Raw genomic sequence first — 24,557 nt, 5'->3', positions numbered from 1 at the left:
TGCTGGTATTCCTGCTCGACTTAAGGATGGAGTGGGGTACAAACATGACATCACTAACTTTGTATCCTATGAGTCTCTCTCTCCATCTTATCAGAGTTTTATAGCTTCTTTGTCTTCTGTCTCCATACCCAAGAACTGGAAGGTTGTTAAGGAAGACCCCAAGTGGAAAGCCGCTATGCTTGAGAAAATGCAAGCACTAGAAAAAAATAATACATGGAAATTTGTATCTTTACCAGCTGGTAAACAAACTGTGGGATGCAAATAGATTTTTACAGTTAAGCAGACACCTGAGGATACTGTTAAACGGTACAAAGTTCGTTTGGTAGCAAAAGAATATACACAAACTTATGGCATCGACTATGATGAAACTTTTACGCATGTTGCAAAAATGAACTCTGTTAGAACCCTTATATCATGTGCTGCTAACTTTGGATGGGATCTATTCCAGCTCGATGTAAAGAATTCTTTTCTTCATGGAGAACTTCAGGAGGAGGTATATATGGATATTCCTCCAGGATTTGCTACCGCTCAAACAGTGGGCAAAGTATGCCAGTTACGACGCTCTCTTTATGGTCTGAAGCAGTCACCTCGTGCTTGGTTCGATCGCTTCCGACGAGCAATAATTCAGATGGAGTATAAACAGAGCAATGCAGATCACACACTCTTCTTTCGGCACAACAAGGATATAAGATTGCTGTTTTGATTATCTATGTTGATGATATTGTGGTCACAGGAGATGATTCTGAGGAGATAGCTCATTTGAAGGCTCAGCTGGCACAGGCATTTGAGGTGAAGGATCTTAGACATCTTCGATATTTTCTTGGGATAGAAGTTGCTCGTTCTTCAAAAAAAAATTTTCTCTCCCAAAGAAAATATATTCTAGATCTTCTTACAGAAATCGGTATGTTAGGATGTCGACCTATTGCTACTCCTATTGAACAAAATCATCGACTAGTAGCCGATACCGATGTCCCTATTGATCGAGAACGTTATCAACGATTGGTAAGACGTTTGATTTATCTATCTCATACACGGCCTGATATTACGTTCGCTGTTAGTGTGGTAAGTCAGTTTATGCATGATCCACGTTCAATTCATATGGATGCTATGACACGGATACTTTGTTACCTCAAAAGCTGTCCTGATCGTGGTTTACTTTATTCTTATCATGGCAACCTATGGGTGGAGTGTTATACAGATACTGATTGGGCTGGATCACTTGATGACCGTCGCTCTACCTCAGGTTACTGTATTTTTGTTGGAGGTAATCTTGTCACTTGGCGAAGTAAGAAATAGAATGTAGTTGCTCGATCTACTGCTGAAGCAGAGTATCGAGCTATGGCACATGGCATGTGTGAAATTTTATAATTACGGATCTTGTTATTGGATCTAGGTCTTTATCAGTCATCGCCCCTTATGCTATATTGTGACAACAAGGCAGCAATCAATATTGCTAATAATCCAGTACAGCATGATCGGACGAAGCACATCGAGATCGATCGATATTTTATCAAGAAAAAGCTTGATGCCAGAATCATTTGTATGTCTTATGTGCGATCTGCTAGTCAACTAGCAGACATTTTGACCAAAGATCTTAGTGTGCCTTCTTTTTTATTTATTCGTGATAAGATGGGTCTTTATGATATCTATAACCCATCTTGAGGGAGAGTGTTGAAATGAGCTGTAGATCCCTCTGATTAGGAATGCAATCATCTAATTAGAGGAAAATATGTTTGTATAATTTCTAAATTGAATCTCTCTGATTAGGAATGCAATCGTCTAATTAGAGGGAAATATATTTGTATAATTCCTAAATTGAATCCCTCTAATTAGGAATACAATCGTCTAATTAGAGGAAAATATATTTGTATAATTCCTAAATAGAGCCCATGAAAATTAATAAAAAGGGCCCTTTTGGTCCTAGGGAAGTATTCCTTCTTCCTCTGAATCCTCGTCTTCACCTTCTCTTTTATTTTTTCTGTTTTTCAATAGAATGGCCATAAAATATCTATTTCAAATGTTGGTTTTTTTTTATCTAAGTAATTAAAAGATCCTATCATACTAAAAATATTTTTCTTCTCCCTTAAAAAGTGTCGGAGCTGGGAGCAGAAGAATTGCTAGAGCGGGCTTTGTGGAGAGGGTTTTAGTTCGGCGAAGGCTACAAAAACTGTAGCTTTAGAATTCAAAATTTAAAGTAGAGTGAATCGATTTGAGTAAGATTGAATTGGAGTAATCCTTGCGATCTGATGAAAACTCTTTCAATCAGTCAAAAAATCATATGGAGATCCTCCAATTTTTGATTCTTCGATATTTAAGTCAGTTCGAGCCTAGAGAACAGATATGAAAAAGAGTGAAAGAGAAAGAGAAATTTGATGAAACTGGAGGAGAACTAAGTAGGAATCAAAAATCTGGCTTAATTTCCTACTAGCAGAGTTTTTCCTAGTTTCAGAGAGCAAACTTACCGATGGAGGATCCTTGACCCTATATTTATAGGGGGGATGATGAGGCCGTTCCACAGTTTGTTAGGCTGTTAAAAAAATCTGTTAGGTTATTTGAAGAGTCTGTTAGGTGGTTAGAAAGTTATTTGTAGATGAGTTGGCACACAGCTGTGTATATGAGTTGGACTTTAGATCGTGGTCGGGTATGGTCTGGTTGAGGAAATCACTGTTCACTGTGGGCGTTTGCAGAATAGCCAAGTTTGTTACAATAATAGATCACCTCAGTAGAAGATCGGGGTGAACGTAACATTCTAGAATAGAAAAAATCGAGGTTCAGATCGGCATATACCCGATCTGAATATTTTTGTCAGTAGAGACGTCGTCCGGAGAGTACAAGGGCGTTTTCTATTCAGACTGATAAAATACCGAGTTGAATCCACTTTACAGATAAATTGGTATGTTGGAATCTGATACTTTAAGATTGATATCTTTTTGATCTCATATAATGATGCTATGTGTTTCGAGATCGATTTAATACACCAACAGGACTGTTATCAAAAAAGAAAAAAAAAAAAGGGGTTACTGGGACGTTTGATAAAAAAAAAAAAAAGAGAAAGAAAGAAAGAAGAAGAAGAAGAAGAAGAAAAAGAAGAAGAAGAAGACTGCTGGAAGGAGCCAACGGGTGAAGACATGTGGCCAGATCAATGGATCAAAAAAATAAGAAAAAAAGGAGAAGGCAATGAGATGCCAACCGACTGCCGCTATGGTTCTTAGCATGCCGCACGGCAGGATACCGTGCATTTTAGATTACTTTGGCTCAAAAGACGGACAATCACCGAATAATATATACCATATATATATATATATATATATGGTATGCACTCATGGATTATTTTTTTTGATGATTGTCTATTTCTTTTAACTGCAGCCATGTACAGTTATATAGCACCTTATGATGTCGTTCGTGCACGGGAGAGGATCCATGCATTAACGGTGCCAAAGTAGCAAAACCCAACATATAATCATTCAAAATATTTGAATACGAACAATTGGAATTCGAAGCGTGAAAATATCTTTTTCATATTAGATGGTAAAGGAAAATTAGTAAAGTGGTTTATATACCATTTGGGCTCTAAATTCAACAACTTAAGCTTTTGGATCAACATGGATTCCAATATATAAGTATGAGGGCAAGTTCCTCGTATTCTAACTCCTCATTTCCCTGAGTACAAGAGCTAACACATATACAACCAGGTCTAATATATACTGATTTCACCATAAACATAGATATTTCTCGAAACTTAAACTAGCTTTACTCATTTGTGAAGTCCATTAAAGTTTTGATTTAGTAATTTATTCTCTTTTTTTTTTTAAAAAAAAGGGTGGCCAAAAGGGGAAGGAGCGATATATTGATTGAGTAATTTTCTAGCCAATTCTAGTTTCATGGGACGGCACAACGTATTTTTTTTAAAGAATGCTCTAGTAATTTTAAAATTTTTAAAACACATAAATATAGAAATTCCCACCTTCTATAAAATTGACAGCTATTTTTATAACAAATATTTAAAGAGATATGAAATAAAATAAGAACTATATATGATTTCTGTGTCCCTTTATAGAGCCAAAAGAAGGGATTAAAGGTCAATGCGTAGTGAGTAGAGAGTGGATACCATGTTAAAACCCAACTACAAAACTTAATCTTCCATACAAATAGCCCATCATTATATAAGAACTAGTAGAGCCTCTGAGCTAATCAGATATGGGACTATACCTCAACATACACCAATATCCAAACTTTAGATCTCTTCAAAATGAAGAGGAACGCCACCCGGGTAAAGTTTGTTCTGCATGAAATTTTTGCTGCGCATTGAAATGTATAAAACAAGTTTCAAATCAATGCATTATTTCAGCATTCCTAACAATTTCCTAACGAGCAAATAGAGCTAAGAAAGTTTTATAGACCTTGGGAATGGTCTCCGTACCCAACGTGCATGCTCAGTTTCTCACCATTCTTGCATAGTCTGATGCCGGATCGTACTCCTTCACGCGTGTCAATATTTTATTTACAACGAGACTTGGGTAGCCAAGCTATATAGCTTAGTAAGTGATTTCCATTTGCCACAAGGAGCATGGGTGTGACTTAATTGAAAATTAATTAATGCTACTGGAAGAAAAAATAAGACCAGAAATTAGGAGACAGCTGATGGATTCCTAGATCTTGGTCAAGGAGATGTGCATGGCATTTGTAGATAATTGTTCTCCCTTTGTCTTATCCAGCGTCGTGTAGCCTCGGATTTGACAGCCCCCCACGCTGGAAGCACGTACATGCCTTCTAGCGTGGAATCAAAGAATGGCTCCCTCCGTCCTCTCCGGTCTTAAACTAATCAACCGTTAATTGAGCCCTCTCTATTTTCTAAGAAAAAAAAGTATCTGACACGCAATATGTCCCTTAATCCCATGCCTTGGGTCTCCCAATATTGGGTTTTGAGTTAATAAGAGATTTCCAAGGATTCACATGCCAGTTAAAGGTTTTAGCCATGTGGTATCGTGGTCCTATAGTCCAATATTAGGTGTATATTTATTCATTCAATGGTGGTACAAATTATACCTCACATGGCAGTGTGCACCATCATACAAATTAAGGCTGTGCACCATTAATTGGTGTATACGATGAGCTGATTGGCATGATGGACGGCCACATTAATTGGTGTATACGATGTAAGGCATTCATCATTATGAACTTTGAAAGAAATGATCCTTGCAGTAATTATTTGATATACAAAAATATTTACAATCATAAAATCTGGTGAAATGAGAGATACGGGCATGCAGATCATTTCAATAGTCTTTAATGCTTAAGAAACTTAGATGGCATTGAACGTTTGAGGAAGTAGTCTTATTTATATTATAGTTTTGGTTGAGTCACAATTGAGACCCTTGTGAATTTTATTGTAGTATTACTTTGAATTATACAAACAATCGGCAACTAGTAGCCTCCCATGAAAATGACATGCTATAGGGAATCCTTATCCTTCGTGAGATGCCGGTAAGAGAACTCATTTAGCTGATCATCACTCTACTAAATAAATATCAACTCACATTTTTGTAATGTTTTTGGAGGAAGACATTTCTTTTGGCAATGATTTGTTAATCAGCTCAAAGAAGAATATGGTTTCTATGAGTTTGAAAAATATATTTTTTTTCTTGTTTTTGATGGGGAGTGCTGGTGATCATGTTAAGAAATGATGATATTGATAAATATATAGGTTCGATCCAAAGCAAATATATGGAGCCCGGTAGATTGGAAAGTTTCAAAAAGAGAAAAAGAAATGTTGGGAAAAGATGTAGTGATCATTCACTTGTTAACAATATCATTCTCGATGGAAACTAACATTTTGCGCTGTAATTTGTTGTCATAAGCTCACAGGAGCATTGCTCCTTACGGAATGCCATTTTTTTATTTTTGGATGGCCTTAGGCTCGAAATATTCCTGACAATCTTACTCTCATTTCCCACAGCAATGTTTGAGAGGACTTCTATTAGCAACTTCGTAAGAAAACAACTCCAAAATTTGGGTTGGATCAACAAATCAAGATTACACAAAAGGCCAGCAAAACAAATTATTGGATAATCATTTCAAATTGGAAGGGCACCTAGACGTACACTTTTGCTCCGACCTCATCATATGTGTCATCATGCACCTTTGTTCCCGCCCCTTTTCCCTAGCTAATAAAACTATAATCTTCATCCAGCCTTCAGCTTTTCACCAACTCTCCTTACGACCAATACTATTCTATTCATCCCAGAAGCCCTTCCTTGAGACCTCCTTCGAGAAAGAAAGATAGAGATAGAGTTGGGCGGGGGGTGAGAGAGAGAGAGAGAGCTAAATTTCTTTTGTTTCCTTCTAGCTAATAAAACTAAAATTTCAGATAGCCTGCACTTTTCACCGCCCTCTTCTTACAACTATAATGCTATTCCGGTCGTCCCCAGAAGCCCTCCCTTGGAACCCCCGCAGAAAGCGAGAGCGCGATATTTCTTTTCTTATTAACAAAGAAACGTGGGAGTTTAAAGCAAATCAGAGGAAGATATCGATATAGAAGTTGGAATCCAATTCAACTTAAAAGCTTAAGCCATTAATTTCTGGGTCCGATTATCTATATTGATCCATCTACCTTTCACTAATTATTTTATGTGGCAAGTAAACTTCACCCGTGATTTTTTAATAATAAAATATCACCAAGGATTTCCCTGTGGTTTGATACCCTTACCTAGAAAAGGTGGTGTTCTATTGTGAAGGACGGAGAGGAAAGAGAGAAGAATGGCAGGAGAAGCAATCTCAAAATCCTTTCCACCAAACCCAACTCAGGAATCCAATCCTCCGATCATCAAGAAGAAGAGAAATCAACCAGGAAATCCAGGCAATGGAACTGTTCTTTATTCCCATCCTTAAGTTCCTCCGCGTACAGCTTCTTCTCTTCTATCTGTAGCTAGCTCTTATTGGTCATGACCTTTTTGGTTTTGATGAGCAGATCCTCAAGCAGAAGTCATCGCCTTGTCTCCAAAGACCCTCTTGGCTACAAACCGGTTTGTGTGCGAGATATGTGGCAAAGGCTTTCAGAGAGATCAAAATCTGCAGCTCCACCGCCGTGGCCACAACCTTCCATGGAAGCTGAGGCAGAGAAGCACCAAAGAGCCAAGGAAGAGGGTGTACGTGTGCCCAGAGAAGACCTGCATCCATCACCATCCATCAAGGGCACTCGGCGACCTCACTGGCATAAAGAAGCACTTCTGCCGCAAGCACGGCGAGAAGAAGTGGAAGTGCGACAAGTGCTCCAAGCGGTATGCGGTGCAGTCCGATTGGAAGGCCCACTCCAAGACTTGTGGCACGAGAGAGTACCGTTGTGACTGTGGCACCATCTTCTCTAGGTATGTTCATCACTCTTCTTATAGCCATCTGCTTTAATTACCCAATATCGAAACCACCGGAAGGAAGGTATATGATGATGTATGCTTTTGGTAACTAGTTAGCTAACTTGTCGTGGTGACACAAAATTAAGGTTCTTTCTGTGACTCTTGAATCCTCCTGCATTTAGCATCACAACAGGAAAAAAAGTAAGAATTAATTGATCCACATCAATTACGATAGCTGTTATCCATCATCTTTGTATCTCCTCCTCCTTGTCTTCTTATCTGTAAGATTCTAATGAAGTGTTTGTGACTGATTCACTAATTAAAAACAGGAGGGACAGCTTCATAACCCACAGGGCCTTCTGTGATGCCTTAGCCGAAGAGACCGCACGAGTCTCTGCGGCATCTAACATCAGTAGCTTGACATCGAACAGCAATGCCAATTATCAATTCACCAGTGGCTTGATGAGATCTAACATGGTGCAGCATTTCCCTGCTATGTTCAATCCGGCGGCCGCCGAAGGTCAAGTAGGCGATCATGCTACGCCTGGACTTCCACTCTGGATCCACCATGGCGAGGTGTTGAGCACTGATAGCAGTCTCTCAAGTATGCATCAAACTGGACCGGTGAGTATTGAAACCCTGCACGGTGATCCCTTTGCTTCATGCTCGAATGGCGGCCACCAACTCAACCGCCAATTAAGTTGGATATATGGTAACGATCTGGCCTCTTCAAGCTCTGGGGAGCTAATTACAAGCACCTCGTCACTAATACCTACTAGTTTGAAGGAAGCCGACCTTGTAAGTGTCCCTTCCTGGTTTAGCACTCGGCATCATCAGCAGCACTCCATGCCAGCATCAGGCATGTCTGCAACTGCATTGCTACAAAAAGCTGCTCAAATTGGCGTGACTTCCTCTAGTCCATCATTTTTTGGTGGCGTAGAGATGAAGCGCCACAACACTCATGTCCAAGATGGCAGCGAATACAATGGATTGCTCAATCCAAGCCATCCAGGCGTAGCCGCTAACATGGCAGGTAGTCTAGAGAGCACTGCCAATCCATACAATAATATGTACTCCACAAGGCATCAGCTGGCTCAAAAAGATGGTGGAGGAGGAGCTACTAGGGATTTCTTGGGCGTTGGGGTACAGACTATCTGCCCATCGTCAGTTAATGGATGGATTTGAGCCTATTAATTAGCGTTTACGACTCACGTACTTATCCACTGAAAGAAAGTGGATGAGTTGAGGAAAAAGGAGATGGAAGTGGAGATATGGAGAGATTATATTATGAGAAAACTTTGCAGGGAAGAAAAGCGGGTATGAGTGGTTGAAGGAGTTAAGGAGAGCGCAGTTTTATTAAGCACTAAGTTTGATCAGCACTGGAAAGAGATCCTCGCATATTCATATGGACCTTGAAAGGCACTCCTTTTAGGATGCTCCTTTGTGGAGAAAAGAAGGAAAAAGGAAAAAAAGGGTGGTAATGGGGGGGTGGGGTGGGGAAGAGGGGGGGTAAGCAAAGAGCACCCTTCCTTTTAGCTTTATTTCATGGCAATCTTGCTTGTCTGTTCCAATTGAATTTTAGTATTTTAAAGTGGTCATTAAAAAGCTGGTTCTTTTGTTTCAATAAAACCATACCCTTCAGTTCTATGCTTCACTAGGTATACGTAAGCTTAGTGATCTATGGAGTGTCCACCATAAATATGATTGTAGGCTTTTTCATGGAAGAGCCATAATATATATGCATGAGCCCGATATATCCCATAATGAGTTTATTGCAAACATGTTGGTCTCTTTCCATCCCATTACAGCTTTTAGATCTAGTGGAGCATGTCTTGCAACTTTGTTGACTGTCCAAAGGAAAAGCGCCTGTTAAGATCTTCTGCATGCAGCAGCTGATGTGATAGCAATAACCCACCAAGGCTGGCCAAAAATGAGCTAGTACTGTCAAGTGGCAAGCACATTAGGTATCCGTTAATGCATCAATGTTTATGTTCTCTCTTTATAGTTGGTGTACTCACCTTCTTTCCTCCTTTGATCACTGCTCTGTTACTGTGGAAACATGGAACTTATGGTCTGCAACCCATGCTATGGAGAAAACAAGCCCAAACCCAGCATTTGTGGGAGTGGGGAACGACATGCCACCTTCGCTTTTGTTAAACGTTCAGTCGAACATTTACTGCTTCTCCATCGTATATATTTCCTTTTCAGTTCCTTTTGTCATTTTTTTAAAATTTTTCTTGTTTAAACTCTGCCGACTGCGAACCATAGGGCTACGTCTACACTGATTCTGCAATGAAAAGAGGAAGGCTATTAGCGAAAGTAAACGATAGCTTTTATTTTTGAACCAACTACAACACAAACGTTGGGGTTTAATACCATGCTTAAGCACGCTGTGGATCGATCAATCTAATCTCTGTAATGAAATTAGAAAACGAAAAACTAGAGAAAGTTTTGCGCCATGCATCGGATCTAAAATGTGTCTGTGTGCTTTAATGGTGTAGAATAGCATCTTAAATTCTTTCTTTTGAACCTTCATTCAAAAACACATCACCAATATAAATTTCTTTACTTATACTAATTTATTCCCCAAAAGATCTGAATTTTATAGTTTTGAAGTGCTCAACTATTGGAGACTACTTAATTATCTGCTTAAACATAAACTAAAATGACACTTGTGCAGTTTTCTGAAACCCTGCGCTAGCATTGTGTTAGCATGCATAAGCATTATTAGAAACTACAATTGCAATTAGTAAGCTAAATCGGTTGCCAGGATTCCAAACTCACACTGATCAGCATACAACATGATTGCACATGTATTCTATACATGCCACTCCACATCCGGCAACATGCATACCTTATACTGTCAAAGCATTGTTGCACCTAAACTTTATCTTTTTTTATAAAAATGATATCAACATTATAGCATAATGCTCAAAATTTTCTATATTGTCATTAAATTTAACATTGGCACAGTCCAAGCCCCCATTTCTTAACCTCACACTGTTGTTTCTTCCCTTCCTGTAAATATTAAATCGGCCTTACAGTGCTAAAGACAAAATAGTTTTATCGTTACTTCTTATCAGAACATCAAACCATAACAAACTTGATTACATGAGTTAATATCCATAGGTCATGTGGCAGGTTCTCTTTAACAATGAAGGCTCTTTGGGCCTCCCACTTGACATAAAAGATGGGCTGGTGGGCTTCCCTCTCCTCTATCTAAGCCCAATTTATAAGCGTACGTGCAAGGCAGGCCAGCCGAGATGCCCAAAGAATAAAGATCAAGGGAGAACCTCCGGCCCGACCAGCGACGAATAAACGATGAAGTTTTCCGACTCGCCGGTTATCGAGCTCCCGGTGGGCGGCGCCGCCCTCTCCTTCGAGCAGGACAACGGCTCGATCCACGTCGGCACCTCCGTCTGGCCCTGCTCCCTCGTCCTCGTTAAATTCGTCGACCGCTGGCTTCCCCGTCTCCCCTCTTCCACCGCTGATTCTGTCCCCAACCCCTACGCGCATCTCCTCCACTTCGCCGGAAAGCGCGCCGTCGAGCTCGGCTCCGGCTGCGGCCCCGCTGGCCTTGGCCTCGCCGCCCTCGGCCTCGACGTCGTCCTCACCGACATCGCCCCCGTCCTCCCCGCCCTCCGCCGCAACCTCAAGCGCAACCGCCCTGCCCTTCCCAAAACCCCCAAGGTCGCCCAGCTCTACTGGAACAACCCCGCCCAGATCGAATCCCTTAAGCCCCCCTTCGATCTCGTCGTCGCCGCGGACGTCGTCTACATGGAGGACTCCGCGGCCCACCTCGTCACCGCCATGGATGCCCTCCTAGCGCCCGACGGCGTGGTCTTGCTGGGGTACCAGCTCCGATCACCCGAAGCCCACCGAGTGTTCTGGGAGCGATGTCAGCAGGTGTTTCCGGTTATAGAGAAGGTCCCCCACGAGGATCTTCACCCGGATTATGCCTACGAGGAGACCGATGTGTATCTCCTCTGGAAGAGGAAGTGAGATTTGGATCGACGCAAATTCACCAGGTATTTGATTATATGCCACTGTGAAGTTTCTGCTCTTTTTTACTTCAACTATACCATGATTTCTTTTGATGCGAGGAAAAGGATAGAATTCTCAAACACAAATAAAACACAGTTCTGTTGGTATTTTTTTTTTTCTTTCTGAATAATTATTTCGATGACTTTGCTTGATAATTAGTGATATATTTGTGAACTATTCTTGGATGAGAATAAAGCACATGCTGAGTAGGCACTCTGAGATTGCTCATGACATTATATCATTAGAGTTTATCCAGCTTAGGAAAAGAGCAAGAAAGGAATGTTGGGGGTATGTGGAGTAGTATTCTAGTTCACACTTGACAGTAAGGGATTTTGGAGAATAGTTCTGTAGTAACTATTTTGAAGTCCGAAAACTTACCAGAGAATGTATCCTTATTTGTTATTTCAAAATTCTGAGGCACTAGACATATTCCCAAATTCTTGTGATCTCTAAGATTAAAAAATAAGTTCTTGTGAATTTCAAAGTTATGAGGCACTAGACATATTCCCAAATTCTTGTGATCTCTAAGATGAAAAAAATAAGTTCTTATGATTAAACCTGGTGCATGAGAGACATGTTTCCATTAAAGATGTTGGAAAAATGAAGAAAAAGAAGTCAGATGTTAGAGATCAGATGCTAAGAATGATGTCTAGGAAATTCCTGTTCATGCGGTGCTTCATCATCATCTTCCATTAGTTTTAGTCCATGCGTCCATTCCTCATTTATTAGACATCTGACAAAGGGCAGGAATGCATCTGGCTCTTCTCCAAGAAGGTTAGAAAATAGAATTATGTAGTTACAATTTGGGAAGTAGTGTGTTATGAACATTTCTCCTTTTTCTTGTGTAGCTTTAACTTTTGTCTTAAAATTGTCCTTCTTTTACCCCTCATGAGAAGGCAGAATTATTTATAGCATTTTGGTCAAAGGACCTGGCTTGATGGTGGCATACCTATCACATAATAATATAGGATTTAGCAGTTCACCTATTTGATAGGATAGCTGGTTTGAAGGACTAGAATTCACTAGCAATGTTTAGTTGGTAGAGATCAACAGATAATGCACATCATTTTACATTTAGTCATTTGTGTGGGATGGTGGTAATTTAATCGGTGGATCAGGTTAAGGGGAGAGTTTTGGGCATTTAGGGTATGTTGGAAAGCATTTACTAGTCATGGTGGAGGACTAAATTGTGGTGCTCTTCTAGTGGCATCATATAATAGAATATCGTGCAATTCTTCTATCATCGCATGAAAATTGGAATATATCAGATATAAGGTTGTTAGGTTGTTTGATAATTAACTATACATGGCTTGTGGAGTTGAATGATTTGATGTAAGTTTAAGAGCTGGGAATCACAACTTTATTTTTTGTGATTTCAGGAATTTGGGGAGAAATTCGCTCGAGAATAGGACATATGAGTGTAGTTGCCTGTTCAGTATGTGCAAGAGATTGAAGTACATTTCTGAAATAAAGGGGGCTTTGAGTTTCAAGCCTCTATTCCATCTGTCTCATGTGAAAGTGGTAGATAAATGATGACAAATACTACCTCGATAACTTGTCTTGAGAGGTTTACATCAAGTAAGGAAAAAAAAAAAAACTTGTCTTGAGAGGTACAGGTACATGTAGATTTTCACTTTTCAGCTTCATTCCATGTCTCATATGAAGCTGGTGGATAAATGATGAGAAACTATATCAATAATTTTTCTTGTGAGATACAAGGATGCATTCGAACGTAGTGTAAATCATAAACTGGATTTGTGCAATTATTTCACAGTCATTTCGTGTTCTCATAGAAGTATGATGTATACATATGCTATCATACCTAGCGTGATGCTGGAGCAGATGTTAGCGAAGATAACTTAATATTCAATTCCTTCAAGTATTAAAGATGGGAATACACGAATCTAGTTCTTGACTATTTTAGCTAACTCCTCATTAGATTCCTTCGGGCATCAGTAAGAACACCTTTCTTGGAATATCTTTTCCTCCTGGTAAGTCATTTGACGAACTCCTATCACGGGTCAGACAACAACTAGAAGCTTTATCAACGTCTCTTTTACTACTTTAATCAAGTTCCTGTGAAGCTCTGGCCCTTCATCAAAAACTTGAGCTCCATATTTAATTGGTGGCTTGATATGATCTTCATCTTATGTTAAAGTCCAGCACAAAAGCTCAATCTGTCCAAGGAAGCAATCCGCTCAATAAAGCAGACCGTCCTCACAGGAAAGAGTGATCCAGAGTTTCATGTGCCATCAAGTGGTTGAACACTTGCATGGGCTACGGCTTGCAACAGCCCATCAGTTGTGCCTCCCTCTGTGTTGCTTTGAGCCTTCTTTACTTTATCCTGGAATTCTCTCTTTGCTTTGGTACTCCTTTCGGTGTAGAATTGGCTGCTATTTACGAACTCTAAGGGGCTTTGATCTGTTTATTTGGTTTTCTTTTTTCTTTTTCCTTTTTTGTTTGGGAAGGGAGGGGGGAGGTGGGGGCGTACAATAGGAGTTGCGGGGGGAATTAAGAGTGAACATGGATAGAAACAACCTATGGCATCAAATTGAGCAACATTGGCAATTTCAGCAGAAAGACCGGAATCTGCAGTGAAGTCACAATTTAAATGCCTCCCAACCAGCCGATCTGCTGGGGCATTGACTTCTCTAAATGCATGCAAGGCCTAGAGCCTTGACGCAATAATCCGAATATGTTGAAGAGGATGCGAAGAATCTGCAGCAGCACCATTTTTCCTTGTGCGATTTAGAATAAAGAAAGCAGTTGTAAGCCCCTTCCGAGCAGCCCCTAGTTCAGCAAGCGCAACTGTAGTAGCTTGGAAAAACTCTAGATCCTGCATGAATAGTCCTGATAAGATGATCCCTAATAATAAACCAGCACCTGCAATTGCTCTGAAGGAACCATCGAAACCAACCTTCACCAAACCTTGGGAAGGGATACCCATTTAACCAACAAGGAAGATTGTTGAGGTGAGCTACTAGAGCTGTAGAAATCCTAGAGCCACTGTTCGGTTTGTCGAAGTTTGGTGCATTCCATGGGTTTTGGTTGATAGCAGCACAAGGAACTAACCTGGCGATTGAGCCGACAACCGAAGCATTTTCTGTTGCATCAAGTGTTTGCTCAACCTACAATTTAAACTTGGATACGTGTCAAAGTTTTGACCCGACTAATATCATGAGGATGGATTTTTATTTCGGTCTAGCTAGCTTGCATCGGGTTAAATCATGGACTTATGCCCTGTTTAGATGCCAGAATCAGTTGTCTGGCAATACGTCGCCATGGTAGAGAAAATCAGCAAAAAATCAACGAAAGGAGGAGGGTATTGCAGAGTACATAATGCCAACAATTGAGGATACAAGATTTTCTCTGAGCAGTGATTTTGTTTTTTTGGTTCACATTGGAACTGACTAATCAGAGGTGTAAAAGTTGGTTCGGGCAGGTCTGGTTGGGTCCTTTGATAAAGTACGTTTTAGGTCGAATCAGGTGGAGCGAGTCAACCCTGGAGCAGGCCTGGGTAGAAGAATCCTGACCGTTGGATTTATGTCCAGTATATCACCCGGATTGTTTTATGCCTCTGCTATCGGGCTGGGCTGGATTTTTTTGGGTTGGAACGGAGGGATCATCGACCCGGCTTTTATTGATTAATACGAGCTGGGCCTAATTGAGATCCGCATTTGGCCCCTCATTGGCCATTTCGATCGATTCCTACGGCTGGGATCTTCTTCGGGTCAGCCTTGCCATGATTGGACGCCTCAACCCCTCATTTGATTGTTGGATTCAAATTGAACGGTGTTCTAAATCAGTACAAGAAAGCCACATTCTACATCCATAATCCCATGGTGAGGTACTCCAATCTGGAATTCTCGAATTGTTGTGGCCGTCTGATGCGGCAAGGGAAGAAGAGGGGAGAGATAATATGGTAGCAAATCAACTTTTCGATCTTTTGCCTTCAAATTTGTCTTTCAAATTATAAAAACTGCTATTGCAAGGGAACTTTATTTCTTTTCTTAAATCGTAAGAAAGTCATTAATTCATTGAGGGAGCAAGAAGTTCCAGCCATCTAATAAAGTAGAATAAAGTGTCCGCATAATCCAATAGATGGGATAAGTGGAAGAAGACATGGTGTAAGGATAAAATATCTTATGTAGCATGACCCATATTCTTAAATCTCTAACACCAAAGAGGGAAAAAATTTAACAAAAAAAAAAAAATCTGTAGGAGCCAATTATTTATGTGATTTATGGCAAAGATAAGTGAAAGAGCATATGAAAGTTAAATACATGACATATTGAAAAAGAAAATAAAGAAGAGTGCTTATACTATTGATCAGTTTTTTTACCAAAAAAAAAAAGCACATCAAGATATTTTACTCGCAAAATAAATACCGTTGATATATAATATTTCACTACAACTTAGACAAACACAAAGCTAGCTAATATTTCATCAAGGAATGACCGGAAGTCTTGGATCAACTGAACAACTTTTCTGAGTGAAATCTTGGAGTTTCCTAAATTGCTTCCACAAACGAAACTAGCTAAGATGACAAATGCAGGAGAAATTATTAGATAGATTTAGTCTATAATAAATATTATGCATTAAGCCAATGAAAAAAAATGCTGCAGAAATATTTTAAAAATCAAGTCAACTCAACTCAACTCAAGTCAGCACATCTGTTTAACTACCTCAAATTATTGCTACAGCAGGTTTTTTATTGGCTTATAGTCTACATTTATCGTAGACTAAGCTCTACCTGATAATTTCTCCAAAGCTTCATTGGCTGGTGCTGCACTACAAAGTCCAATCGGAAAGGTTCGAGCTAAGGGCAGCGGAGGACCACGGTCTCCATTGTGAGGCCAGGCCCGAACCCAAGGAGCACGCCCCACTCCAGCCCTTCTCCGGCCGTAGCCAGTCCTCGCTCCTCCGACCGCCTCCTCATCACCTCCATCACAAATAGCACGCTGGTGCTCGACATGTTACCATAATCTCTCAGCACCTCCCTCGTCGCCGCCAGCTTCTCCTCCCCCAGTCCCAGTTTTTTCTCTAGCTCGTCCAGAATCGCCCTCCCACCTGGATGCATCACCCAGAACGCCTCATTCCAATCAGCGATCCCCACAGGGTTCAAAGCCTCCGACGCCAGCTTCTCGATGCTGCACGATAAATGCATCGGGATCTCTGGCTTCAATCTTCCCACGAGCCCCACCTCCCTTAGCTTCGCAACGAGCGCACCCTCCGATCCCGCTATGATGTTCTGCGACGTCCTGACGATCTCAAAGATAGACCGCTCGACGCCGGCTCGTGGATCCGCCCCAATGATGAGAGCACCGGCGCCGTCGCCGAACAGGGCCTGGCTCACGAGGTCCTCGAGGTGGCTCTGGCACGGGCCCCGAATACCTACGGTGTTGAGCTCGCAGCAAACGACCAGGACCCGGGCGTCGCGGTTGTTCTCGGCCAGGTCCTTGGCTAGGCGAATGACGGTGCCGCCGGCGTAGCAGCACTGCTGGTAGAGCATAACGCGTCTGGTGGAGAGCGGGAGTCCGAGGAGTTTGACCAGCTCGTAGTCAGCTCCGGGTATGGAGGCGCCGTAGCTGTTGCAGAAGATGAGGTGGGTGAGGTCGGACATGGGCCGGCCCCAGTCTTTGATGGCTCTGGTCGCGGCTTCGGCGCCCAGTCTTGGGACCTCAACATCCAGCAGCTGCTGGCGGGTATCTAATGAAGGAGCGTTGAAGGAGGTCAGGGTAGGGTTTGCTACTAGGAATTCGTCTGTCAGCACTGTGTACCGTTTTGCGATCTTCGACTTCTCACCTGGAACAAGAATTAATAGCAGAAGACCTTCTCATCTTAGCTTAACAAACAAATCATCGACTCATTGTTTCTTCCCATATCTATACAAAACTGGACCGTGAAATGCCGAACTAACATGGAAATGGAAGAAGCAGCTAGGACAGCGACCATGAAGAACCGCTCTGGCCTGCAGGGGGACACTTCATCCTCCATACAGGAATTTAGTAGTGGTTCCTCCGAGTTATGATGATCAGTTACTCTCTTGTTAGAGTTCCTTTTTTTTCTTTTCCTCCCTCCAAAGAATTAATTTTAATATTTCATCATTTAATTGACTGCCACTTTATACTTAATCTTTATATTTAGTATTTAAAATTTGGACCCATATATATACACTTACGCTAGTGTTCTGCACGTACTTCTCCATGTTTTTTGTGAACTTTTTCCTGTACACACTCGTATATATTCAGCACATGGCATGGTTAGGTATAAGCGAGTGCAGAGTCAAGAACTAGTACATATTAATAGTCACTGCAATCAAATGGTAGGAAAAAAACGACCTTTCAATCAACAGAAATTACCGTTGATTTCTCAGGTATAAGATGTAAGAGTCTGCCAAACTTGTCATTATCTCGGACGAGATTTCTTCACATTGGCATGCATGTAGGAAGAGAGAGAGGGATAGAGAGAAAGGGGTGGGGCCGGGGGGAGGTTGGATATTTTGGTTAGCTTAAATAATTGTTGATGGATGCGAATTTTAAAACACACACACACACACACACAAAATATAGATCATCTTGAAGCCCATTTAGATGCTGAAATTTCTTACCGAACCCATAAGATATTTTTGGTGATGCAGTTTTAAACATTTTGTGAAATTAGGATCGAGACAGTGGGGCAATAGCACTTGTTTCTTGGAAAAGAAATTAATTATTCCCAAAGAATAATTAAGGTTTACCTGTTGCCTGCGCTTGTTTCTTCGAGTGACTGAAGAGTTGCAAGGAAATGTTAAAGCTTCATATACATTGTTGACGCCTTCCCATGTAGCTTAAGCTTTTCGTCCTCTTTAGTCTTTTAATTTTCTTTTCTTGACTCGCTTCTGGTTAACTTGTACTCTTCACTCATCATTCCTTTCTTGAATCGTTATTGACTCATTTATGCCTTCACGTGCATGGTCCGAATCGCACGCGATGCAGGGTTGTTATTTTGGATTCTGGTGGTAAGTTAACTCGAAGAACACATGGAACCGAAAATCCTTTGGTGTCCGAATAGGCTAGGCCCAGACTGCAAGCCGGATAGGCCTGGGATAAGACTTCTATCCTATCTTTTTCCAAGAAAAGGATGCCAATTAACTAGATGAACTATATATATAAGCGATTACCTGCATCGATTTTAGGACATATACGTGCATGCATGCAGTTTTATTTTAACTTGGACTACTTGAGCATCGATCAGTACCATATATATATATATATATATATATCACCTTTGCATCTCATATATGTATTCATCAGTAGAGAACAGGCAATGGAACATCTAACATTGCTATCGTATTGTTTGCCAGCAATGGAAACCAAATTAGTAAAAGAGCTAGCTCTACTTACAAATCCGTGTAAATTTTTCTTTGAGGTGAGCCATGTGCTCGCTGTTTGTTATTTTGAAGTAGTAGTCTGGAAAGGTGCTCTGCTCCACCACATGCGGTGGATTGGCAGTGCCGATCCCCAGCACCGCTGCCCTTCCTACCGATCTTTCGAGGGAGGGGTTCATGTCCCTGCTCAATCCACTCATGGCTTTTTTGCTTGGATTTTAGTTGACTGGGTAGTACCGTATGACCTTGCTGTTACTCCAAATTGGTTGGGCGGCTTAATACCCCTTTTATAGCCTTGGCACGTCCTCGGCGTCTGCTATTCTTTTAACAACACAGCGCCAGTTGAAACGTTGCTCTCTCCATTACCTGGCCATGTTAGGTGAGAGAAGGAAAAAAAACTTTAACGGTAATGGAGAGTAATAATCGGTCCCCATTTGACGTAGATAAAAATACGTAGCCAGCGCTGAAGACTACTTTATATACACTAAAGAATCCAATTTCTTTGTTATTAATCTTTGTATCAATGAAATAACCTTTTTTTTTTTTGTGGTGGGGGGGAAGAGATCTACCTCAGGCGGGGGGGGGGGGGGGGGGAAGAGATCTACCTCACTTGCATGCCACCTAGCCTCTACCTCCGTTGACTCTCCGCCTCTCTATCTCCTTTCACCCATGTACCTAACCCATCTCCACCTTCCCACATGAACTTTTTAGAGAAAATTCCAGGTTGAATTTTTTTGGAGAAAATTCCAAGATAGGGAGCAAATCGTGACATGGATATTAGGTTTCGTGTTCTCATCAAGTTAAAGATACCACCAACATTTACTTTTCATTCTTGATCAAAAGGTAGAACTTTTACTTTTTCCTTAAATGAACTCATTATCATTAATATTTGGGGGTGCTTGGTTGGAGGGAGTGAGATTTGGAATCGGAATGGGAATAGATGACTTCCATTCCAATCGTTTGGTTGGGAGAAGTTTCATTCGAATTTCGATTCCGAGATGGACTGGGAATGATTTAATTTATATAGAACTTAATCCCTACTCTCCTTTATGGATTCAAATTTTCATTCCGATTATGAACCAAGCACTTTGGAGGATTTTATCATTTTGATTCCGATTCAGATTTCAGTCGTGAACCAAGGACCCTCTTAGTTTATTTTTGTCTTGATATTGTTCGAAGCATTTTTATTTTGATATTGTTAATATTTTTATTAATCAAGTCAAGTATGATATACTTTAGTTTTTTCCTTTGAGAAACAAAAAAATGCGGCATGGATGTTAGGTTTTATATTCTCACTGGGTAAAGATACCTTGGTAACTTTATATTGAATGATTTAGCAATTCTCTATATATTCTTCAGTTGAAACTCAAATTAACAAATTTATAAGTATCATATTTGCATGAACTCTTCAATCAAAATAGCAATTTCAATGCTAATATTTTAATACCATATTTTTTTTAACAGCTATTATTATAGTTTCAAAGATATTAACAAATAGAACTTCCCTTTTTTTTTTTTTTTTTGCGCCAACAAATACACTGTTTGCTCTTACAGAATGCCCACCGGAAAAACTTAAAATCCTAGAAAACCATGATTTCAAGTCTTAGAAGCTAAGTAATAACACTAGCATTTCTTATTCAAGTGAGGATTAGAATATAGATTATATAGCAGAGGGTTTTAAATTAAGGAGTAAACAATACCATCGGATACAATCTTGATGTATGCTACTTCAATTAGCTTATGAATCTTCATTTTGTATCTATACCTAATCGATAAATTTTAAACTTTTTATGGCTTGCATCCAATCAGTTTCTAGTTTAAAACCGAAACTGAAAAAGTAAAATCCATTTAATATTTTTTATTCATTTCAAATTTTTATATATAAATAACCAAATTTAAGACATCATCCATAATTTTTAATTATAATTTAATTTATACTAACTCAACTAATAAATATATGCAAAACTAATAGCACTGCCATAAAACAAACTCAATAATTAAAAAATAGCAATATAAGCATCCATCAAATACAATAATCTAAGTTAAAAATAAGTCCAGCTACATTAAAGAAAACATAATTGATAAATTTTTCAATATAAAAGAATTTTGGTGAATAATCCAATCCTCTCTTTTGCTTTCATCAACCCATGAACATACTATGCCTAATAGAAGAAAAAATATAAAAAAAATAAGCTCAATTACTATAATAATTTATAATTATTTATTGAAAGTATATAATTTTATTAATACCAGAAAAGGTTTTATAGATTATCTCATTAAAATAAGAGCAATCTTCACTGCCATCTCAAGAAATTTCTAATTTGGATTTACACTAAATACAAAAGATATTAAAGGTATTAATTATAGAATATGTTCAGTTTCAAATTTATTTTTGGATTGAAAAATTCATCAAAATCGAATGGTTTCTAATTTGTAAAACCATCATAATTATCACCTAACTAGCTAATTAGACAACCCTATGGATGCATGTATCAGATCTCTTAATAAAAAATTATTATCTTACTTTACCTGATCTATCATTTGAGTCATAGCGTGACTTTTTTTTCTTCTCTCTTTGAATTCTTGCTGCAATCAGTGCAGAATCAATTAAAATATAAAGCAAAACAAAATCCAATTTCATTAAGAATGGATTAGAAACACATTTTAAAATATAAAAAAGAAATTAATCAGAATATTGCGATTAAACTTTACCAAATTCAAAGTAGAAAAATTAGAACCTCTGACTGTTGACAAAACAAAATTAGCACATGTGGTTGGTATTAAAGTTTATAAACTACCCCTTGTTATATAGCCTTTACATAATTTAATTTTTAAATAAATTAGATTTGGGAGATTCCATGGACTCTCTCTCTCTCTCTCTCTATTTGTTTACCACATCCTCTGGTCAACACCCACAGAATTCTAAATAATTATATTAATTATATAAAAGAATAGATATGATAATTAAGTAATAATTTTTACATTCCGGATCCCATCATGTTGTAGTTGGCAGGTCACCTGCTCCCCCCCTCATGAATCATGTTGCTCCTCTCGTTCTTTAATTTCTCTCTCTTTAAATTGTAGCGATGGAATTCGATTCCCCGCATGAGTCATGACGCTGGACCTCCTAAAATATTTTGTACATTCTAAATCCGTCCCGTAGGGCACGCCTAGGTTGGTGGATCCCAACTCCATCCAATGATAGAGACCAAACCCAACCGAAGCCTCGGTATTTCACAAAAACTTGAGATGTCCGATAAAAATCGGAACCAGTTCTACACAAAGTGCAACACCGTGGAAAAGGCGAAAAGGACGGGGCAACCACCACATGTTAAGAGCCAGGCTCAATTCTTCCCCGAAAACCAAAGAAAATTTGCCACATCGGCCGGTTTTAAGTAGATAGTCATAGTCCGCATGACGCGATAAAAACATCTGATACTGCTAATGGTTTCGTAGTGCTGTGAGTTATTTGATATTTACTTGATTTTTTTTAAGAAGAAATATAAAACATGAATTTCCCCGCGGACTCATTTCTTTGGGTAGGAATGCAGAGGATCAATTGAAGAGGAATCTAAAAGGAAGAGAAATTCTTTAAAAAAAATAACTTTTGAAGCTTTTGTGCCATGCATTAATTCCTGGCATTACGATGTCATAGCAGATACAGCAGGAATGACTGATGTTACCCTGCCAAATTGTACCCAAAAAAAAAAATAAAAATAAAGGTTACCCTGCCAACAAAGGAAAGTAGTTTTGCTTTCTAACCAGATAATCTTTTTCCAATTCTGTCCACACGTAGAAGCCAATGATGCATATATGTTTATACAATCAGGTCTGAGAGAAAGCCAACCATTAATATTTACTTTATTTAAGATGCGTAGGTCTTAATCAACAGAAATGGATTCCAATGTATATTCCTTATCAATTATTTCAACACGATCGATGTCATTCTTTGCATCGAGATGATGTATTAGTAGAAATTATGCTGTGCTCCTTGGTAATATTATATTTTCTTCACCTTCTAGATGATGTATATTTTAGTTAATGATGTTGATGCTGATCAATCTAATTTAGCTCAACCCTTGTTAGGCCTTCCTCCAACTTGTGCTGGCCCCATTCATTAGTTGTTTCTGTGTTGTGACCATTGGATGAAGTGCTTCGCGAGAAAGGTTGGTGCTTCAAGGCCCATTGAAGTCAGTCATGGTCGCTTATGTGGGATGATTAGATAGACTCGTTGAAAGTTGGAGAGCAGTTGTTGATTTTTTTTTTTGTTTTTTTGCCTTCTTTCTTGTCTGTGGCTCCGGCATTGTTTAGAGATTGAACTTATTGTTTAACAATAGACAAGGTATTAAGTTTCATGTGTTTGATCAGATCAGGGGTAAAAAGAAAATTTCATATGTACATGCATGCATCCATGCATCCATATATATATATATATATATATATATACATACTTGCCTTCTTTCTTGTCTGTGGCTCCGGCATTGTTTAGAGATTGAACTTATTGTTTAACAATAGACAAGGTATTAAGTTTCATGTGTTTGATCAGATCAGGGGTAAAAAGAGAATTTCATATGTACATGCATGCATTCATATATATATATATATATATATATATATATATATATATATATATTATTTATTTATTTATTTATGAATGCATGTATGTATGGAGTGCGGAGAACAGACATGGAAAATCAAAAAACCCAAACCAAGCGGCTTACATGGACCACTATAAAAAGATTTGGATAAAGATAAAATTATAGCGACATCTTCTTTAACTTTGGATGTCAGAGGGTATAGCTTCTATACCAGTAAACCATCATAAAAGAATTTGGATAAAGAAAAAAATTATAGCGACATCTTCCCTAACTTTGGACGTTTCCACGAGGAATATCATGATTTCAAACTAACCCTCCAACTTTCCAATTAGTAAACGGTGTTAGCTCGCTGTCATAAATAACTGAAATGCTCTCATGTTTACAGCGACATGTTTAATTATCTTTTGATCATATGGATGATGAAAATATTCCAAGTATTTTGAGATCCATGTAGTAGGTGATCCTTAACTGTAAGCCATATTAAAGGTGCTTCACGGTCTATGTAGGTAGATGAATGAAGAAGTTTAAAATATTTTAAGATCTATATAATAGGTGATTCTTAATCATGGACTATATACTAAGGATGTTTTGAAATCTACATAAGTGGATGATAAATTAATTCGAAATATTTTTTTGTTTTGTCAAAAGAGTTTGTAGTACTTTTTGATTTGTACTATTAGCGATTCTTAACTATGGATTATATACTATATGTGTTTTGAAATCTATGCAAGCGGATAAATGAAGAGATTTAGAATGTTATGAGATTTGTACAATGAGTGATCCTTAACTATAAACGGCATACTAAAAGTACTTTAAGATCGATGTAGATAGATGAATGAAGAAATTCAGAGTGCTTTGAATCTACGCAATTGATGATCCTTAACCATTGAAAACACACTAAGTGTGCTTTAAGATTTGTGCAAGCGAATGATTGAAGAGTTTTAGAGTGCTTTGATGGTTGGTGATCTTTAACTATAGACCATATACTAAGGATGCTTTGAGATCTGTACAAGTGAATAAATGAAGAGGTTTGGAGTGCTTTGAAATATGTATGGTGGGTGATCTTTGATTATGGATCTTATATTAAAGATGCTTTGAGATTTATGCAGACAGTTGAAGAAAGGGGTTCGAAGTACTTCAAATTTTGCATAATTGGTGTTGCTAAACTATATGCTAAGGATGCTTTGAGATCTATGC

At 39.1% G+C, this 24,557-nt stretch overlaps 3 protein-coding genes across 6 annotated transcripts; 2 read left to right on the top strand and 1 right to left on the bottom strand.

Annotated features, from left to right (window-relative positions):
- The first annotated feature begins 6,718 nt into the window (after positions 1-6,718).
- LOC105043349 (zinc finger protein MAGPIE-like) lies at positions 6,719-8,821 on the top strand. The gene is made up of 3 exons (XM_010920866.4): positions 6,719-6,856; positions 6,968-7,364; positions 7,679-8,821. The coding sequence occupies exons 1-3, from the start codon at positions 6,757-6,759 to the stop codon at positions 8,532-8,534; spliced, it is 1,353 nt and encodes a 450-aa protein (XP_010919168.1). The 5' UTR covers positions 6,719-6,756; the 3' UTR covers positions 8,535-8,821.
- A 1,782-nt stretch (positions 8,822-10,603) lies between these two features.
- On the top strand, positions 10,604-23,092 carry LOC105043356 (uncharacterized). Of its 4 annotated transcripts, none has more exons than XM_019854110.3 (2): positions 10,604-11,377; positions 22,849-23,092. In XM_019854110.3, the coding sequence occupies exon 1, from the start codon at positions 10,671-10,673 to the stop codon at positions 11,349-11,351; it is 681 nt and encodes a 226-aa protein (XP_019709669.1). In that variant the 5' UTR covers positions 10,604-10,670; the 3' UTR covers positions 11,352-11,377; positions 22,849-23,092. The 4 variants fall into 4 exon arrangements, with proteins under 4 accessions (XP_019709669.1, XP_029121024.1, XP_073108810.1 ...); XM_029265191.2 differs by lacking the exon at positions 22,849-23,092 and adding an exon at positions 16,100-17,507; XM_073252709.1 differs by lacking the exon at positions 22,849-23,092 and adding an exon at positions 13,557-13,723.
- LOC105044627 (chalcone synthase 3-like) lies at positions 16,213-18,962 on the bottom strand. The gene is made up of 2 exons (XM_010922591.3): positions 18,779-18,962; positions 16,213-17,198 (listed from the first exon to the last, which is right to left on the bottom strand). The coding sequence occupies exons 1-2, from the start codon at positions 18,960-18,962 to the stop codon at positions 16,213-16,215; spliced, it is 1,170 nt and encodes a 389-aa protein (XP_010920893.1).
- Positions 23,093-24,557: the final 1,465 nt, after the last annotated feature.

Source organism: Elaeis guineensis, chromosome 2 (assembly GCF_000442705.2).
Source record: "Elaeis guineensis isolate ETL-2024a chromosome 2, EG11, whole genome shotgun sequence".
NCBI classification, from domain to species: domain Eukaryota; kingdom Viridiplantae; phylum Streptophyta; class Magnoliopsida; order Arecales; family Arecaceae; genus Elaeis; species Elaeis guineensis.
This window is presented reverse-complemented; position numbering and strand designations above follow the sequence as displayed.

Excerpts from the sequence above, each read along its gene's own strand:
- LOC105043349 (XM_010920866.4), top strand. The coding sequence starts at position 6,757 with ATGGCAGGAGAAGCAATCTCAAAATCCTTTCCACCAAACCCAACTCAG. Across the intron at positions 6,857-6,967 it reads AAATCAACCAGGAAATCCAG|ATCCTCAAGCAGAAGTCATC; the intron begins GCAATGGAACTG and ends TTTGATGAGCAG. Across the intron at positions 7,365-7,678 it reads TGTGGCACCATCTTCTCTAG|GAGGGACAGCTTCATAACCC; the intron begins GTATGTTCATCA and ends AATTAAAAACAG.
- LOC105043356 (XM_019854110.3), top strand. The coding sequence starts at position 10,671 with ATGAAGTTTTCCGACTCGCCGGTTATCGAGCTCCCGGTGGGCGGCGCC.
- LOC105044627 (XM_010922591.3), bottom strand. The coding sequence starts at position 18,962 with ATGAGTGGATTGAGCAGGGACATGAACCCCTCCCTCGAAAGATCGGTA. Across the intron at positions 17,199-18,778 it reads AGAAAAATTTACACGGATTT|GTGAGAAGTCGAAGATCGCA; the intron begins GTAAGTAGAGCT and ends TTCTTGTTCCAG.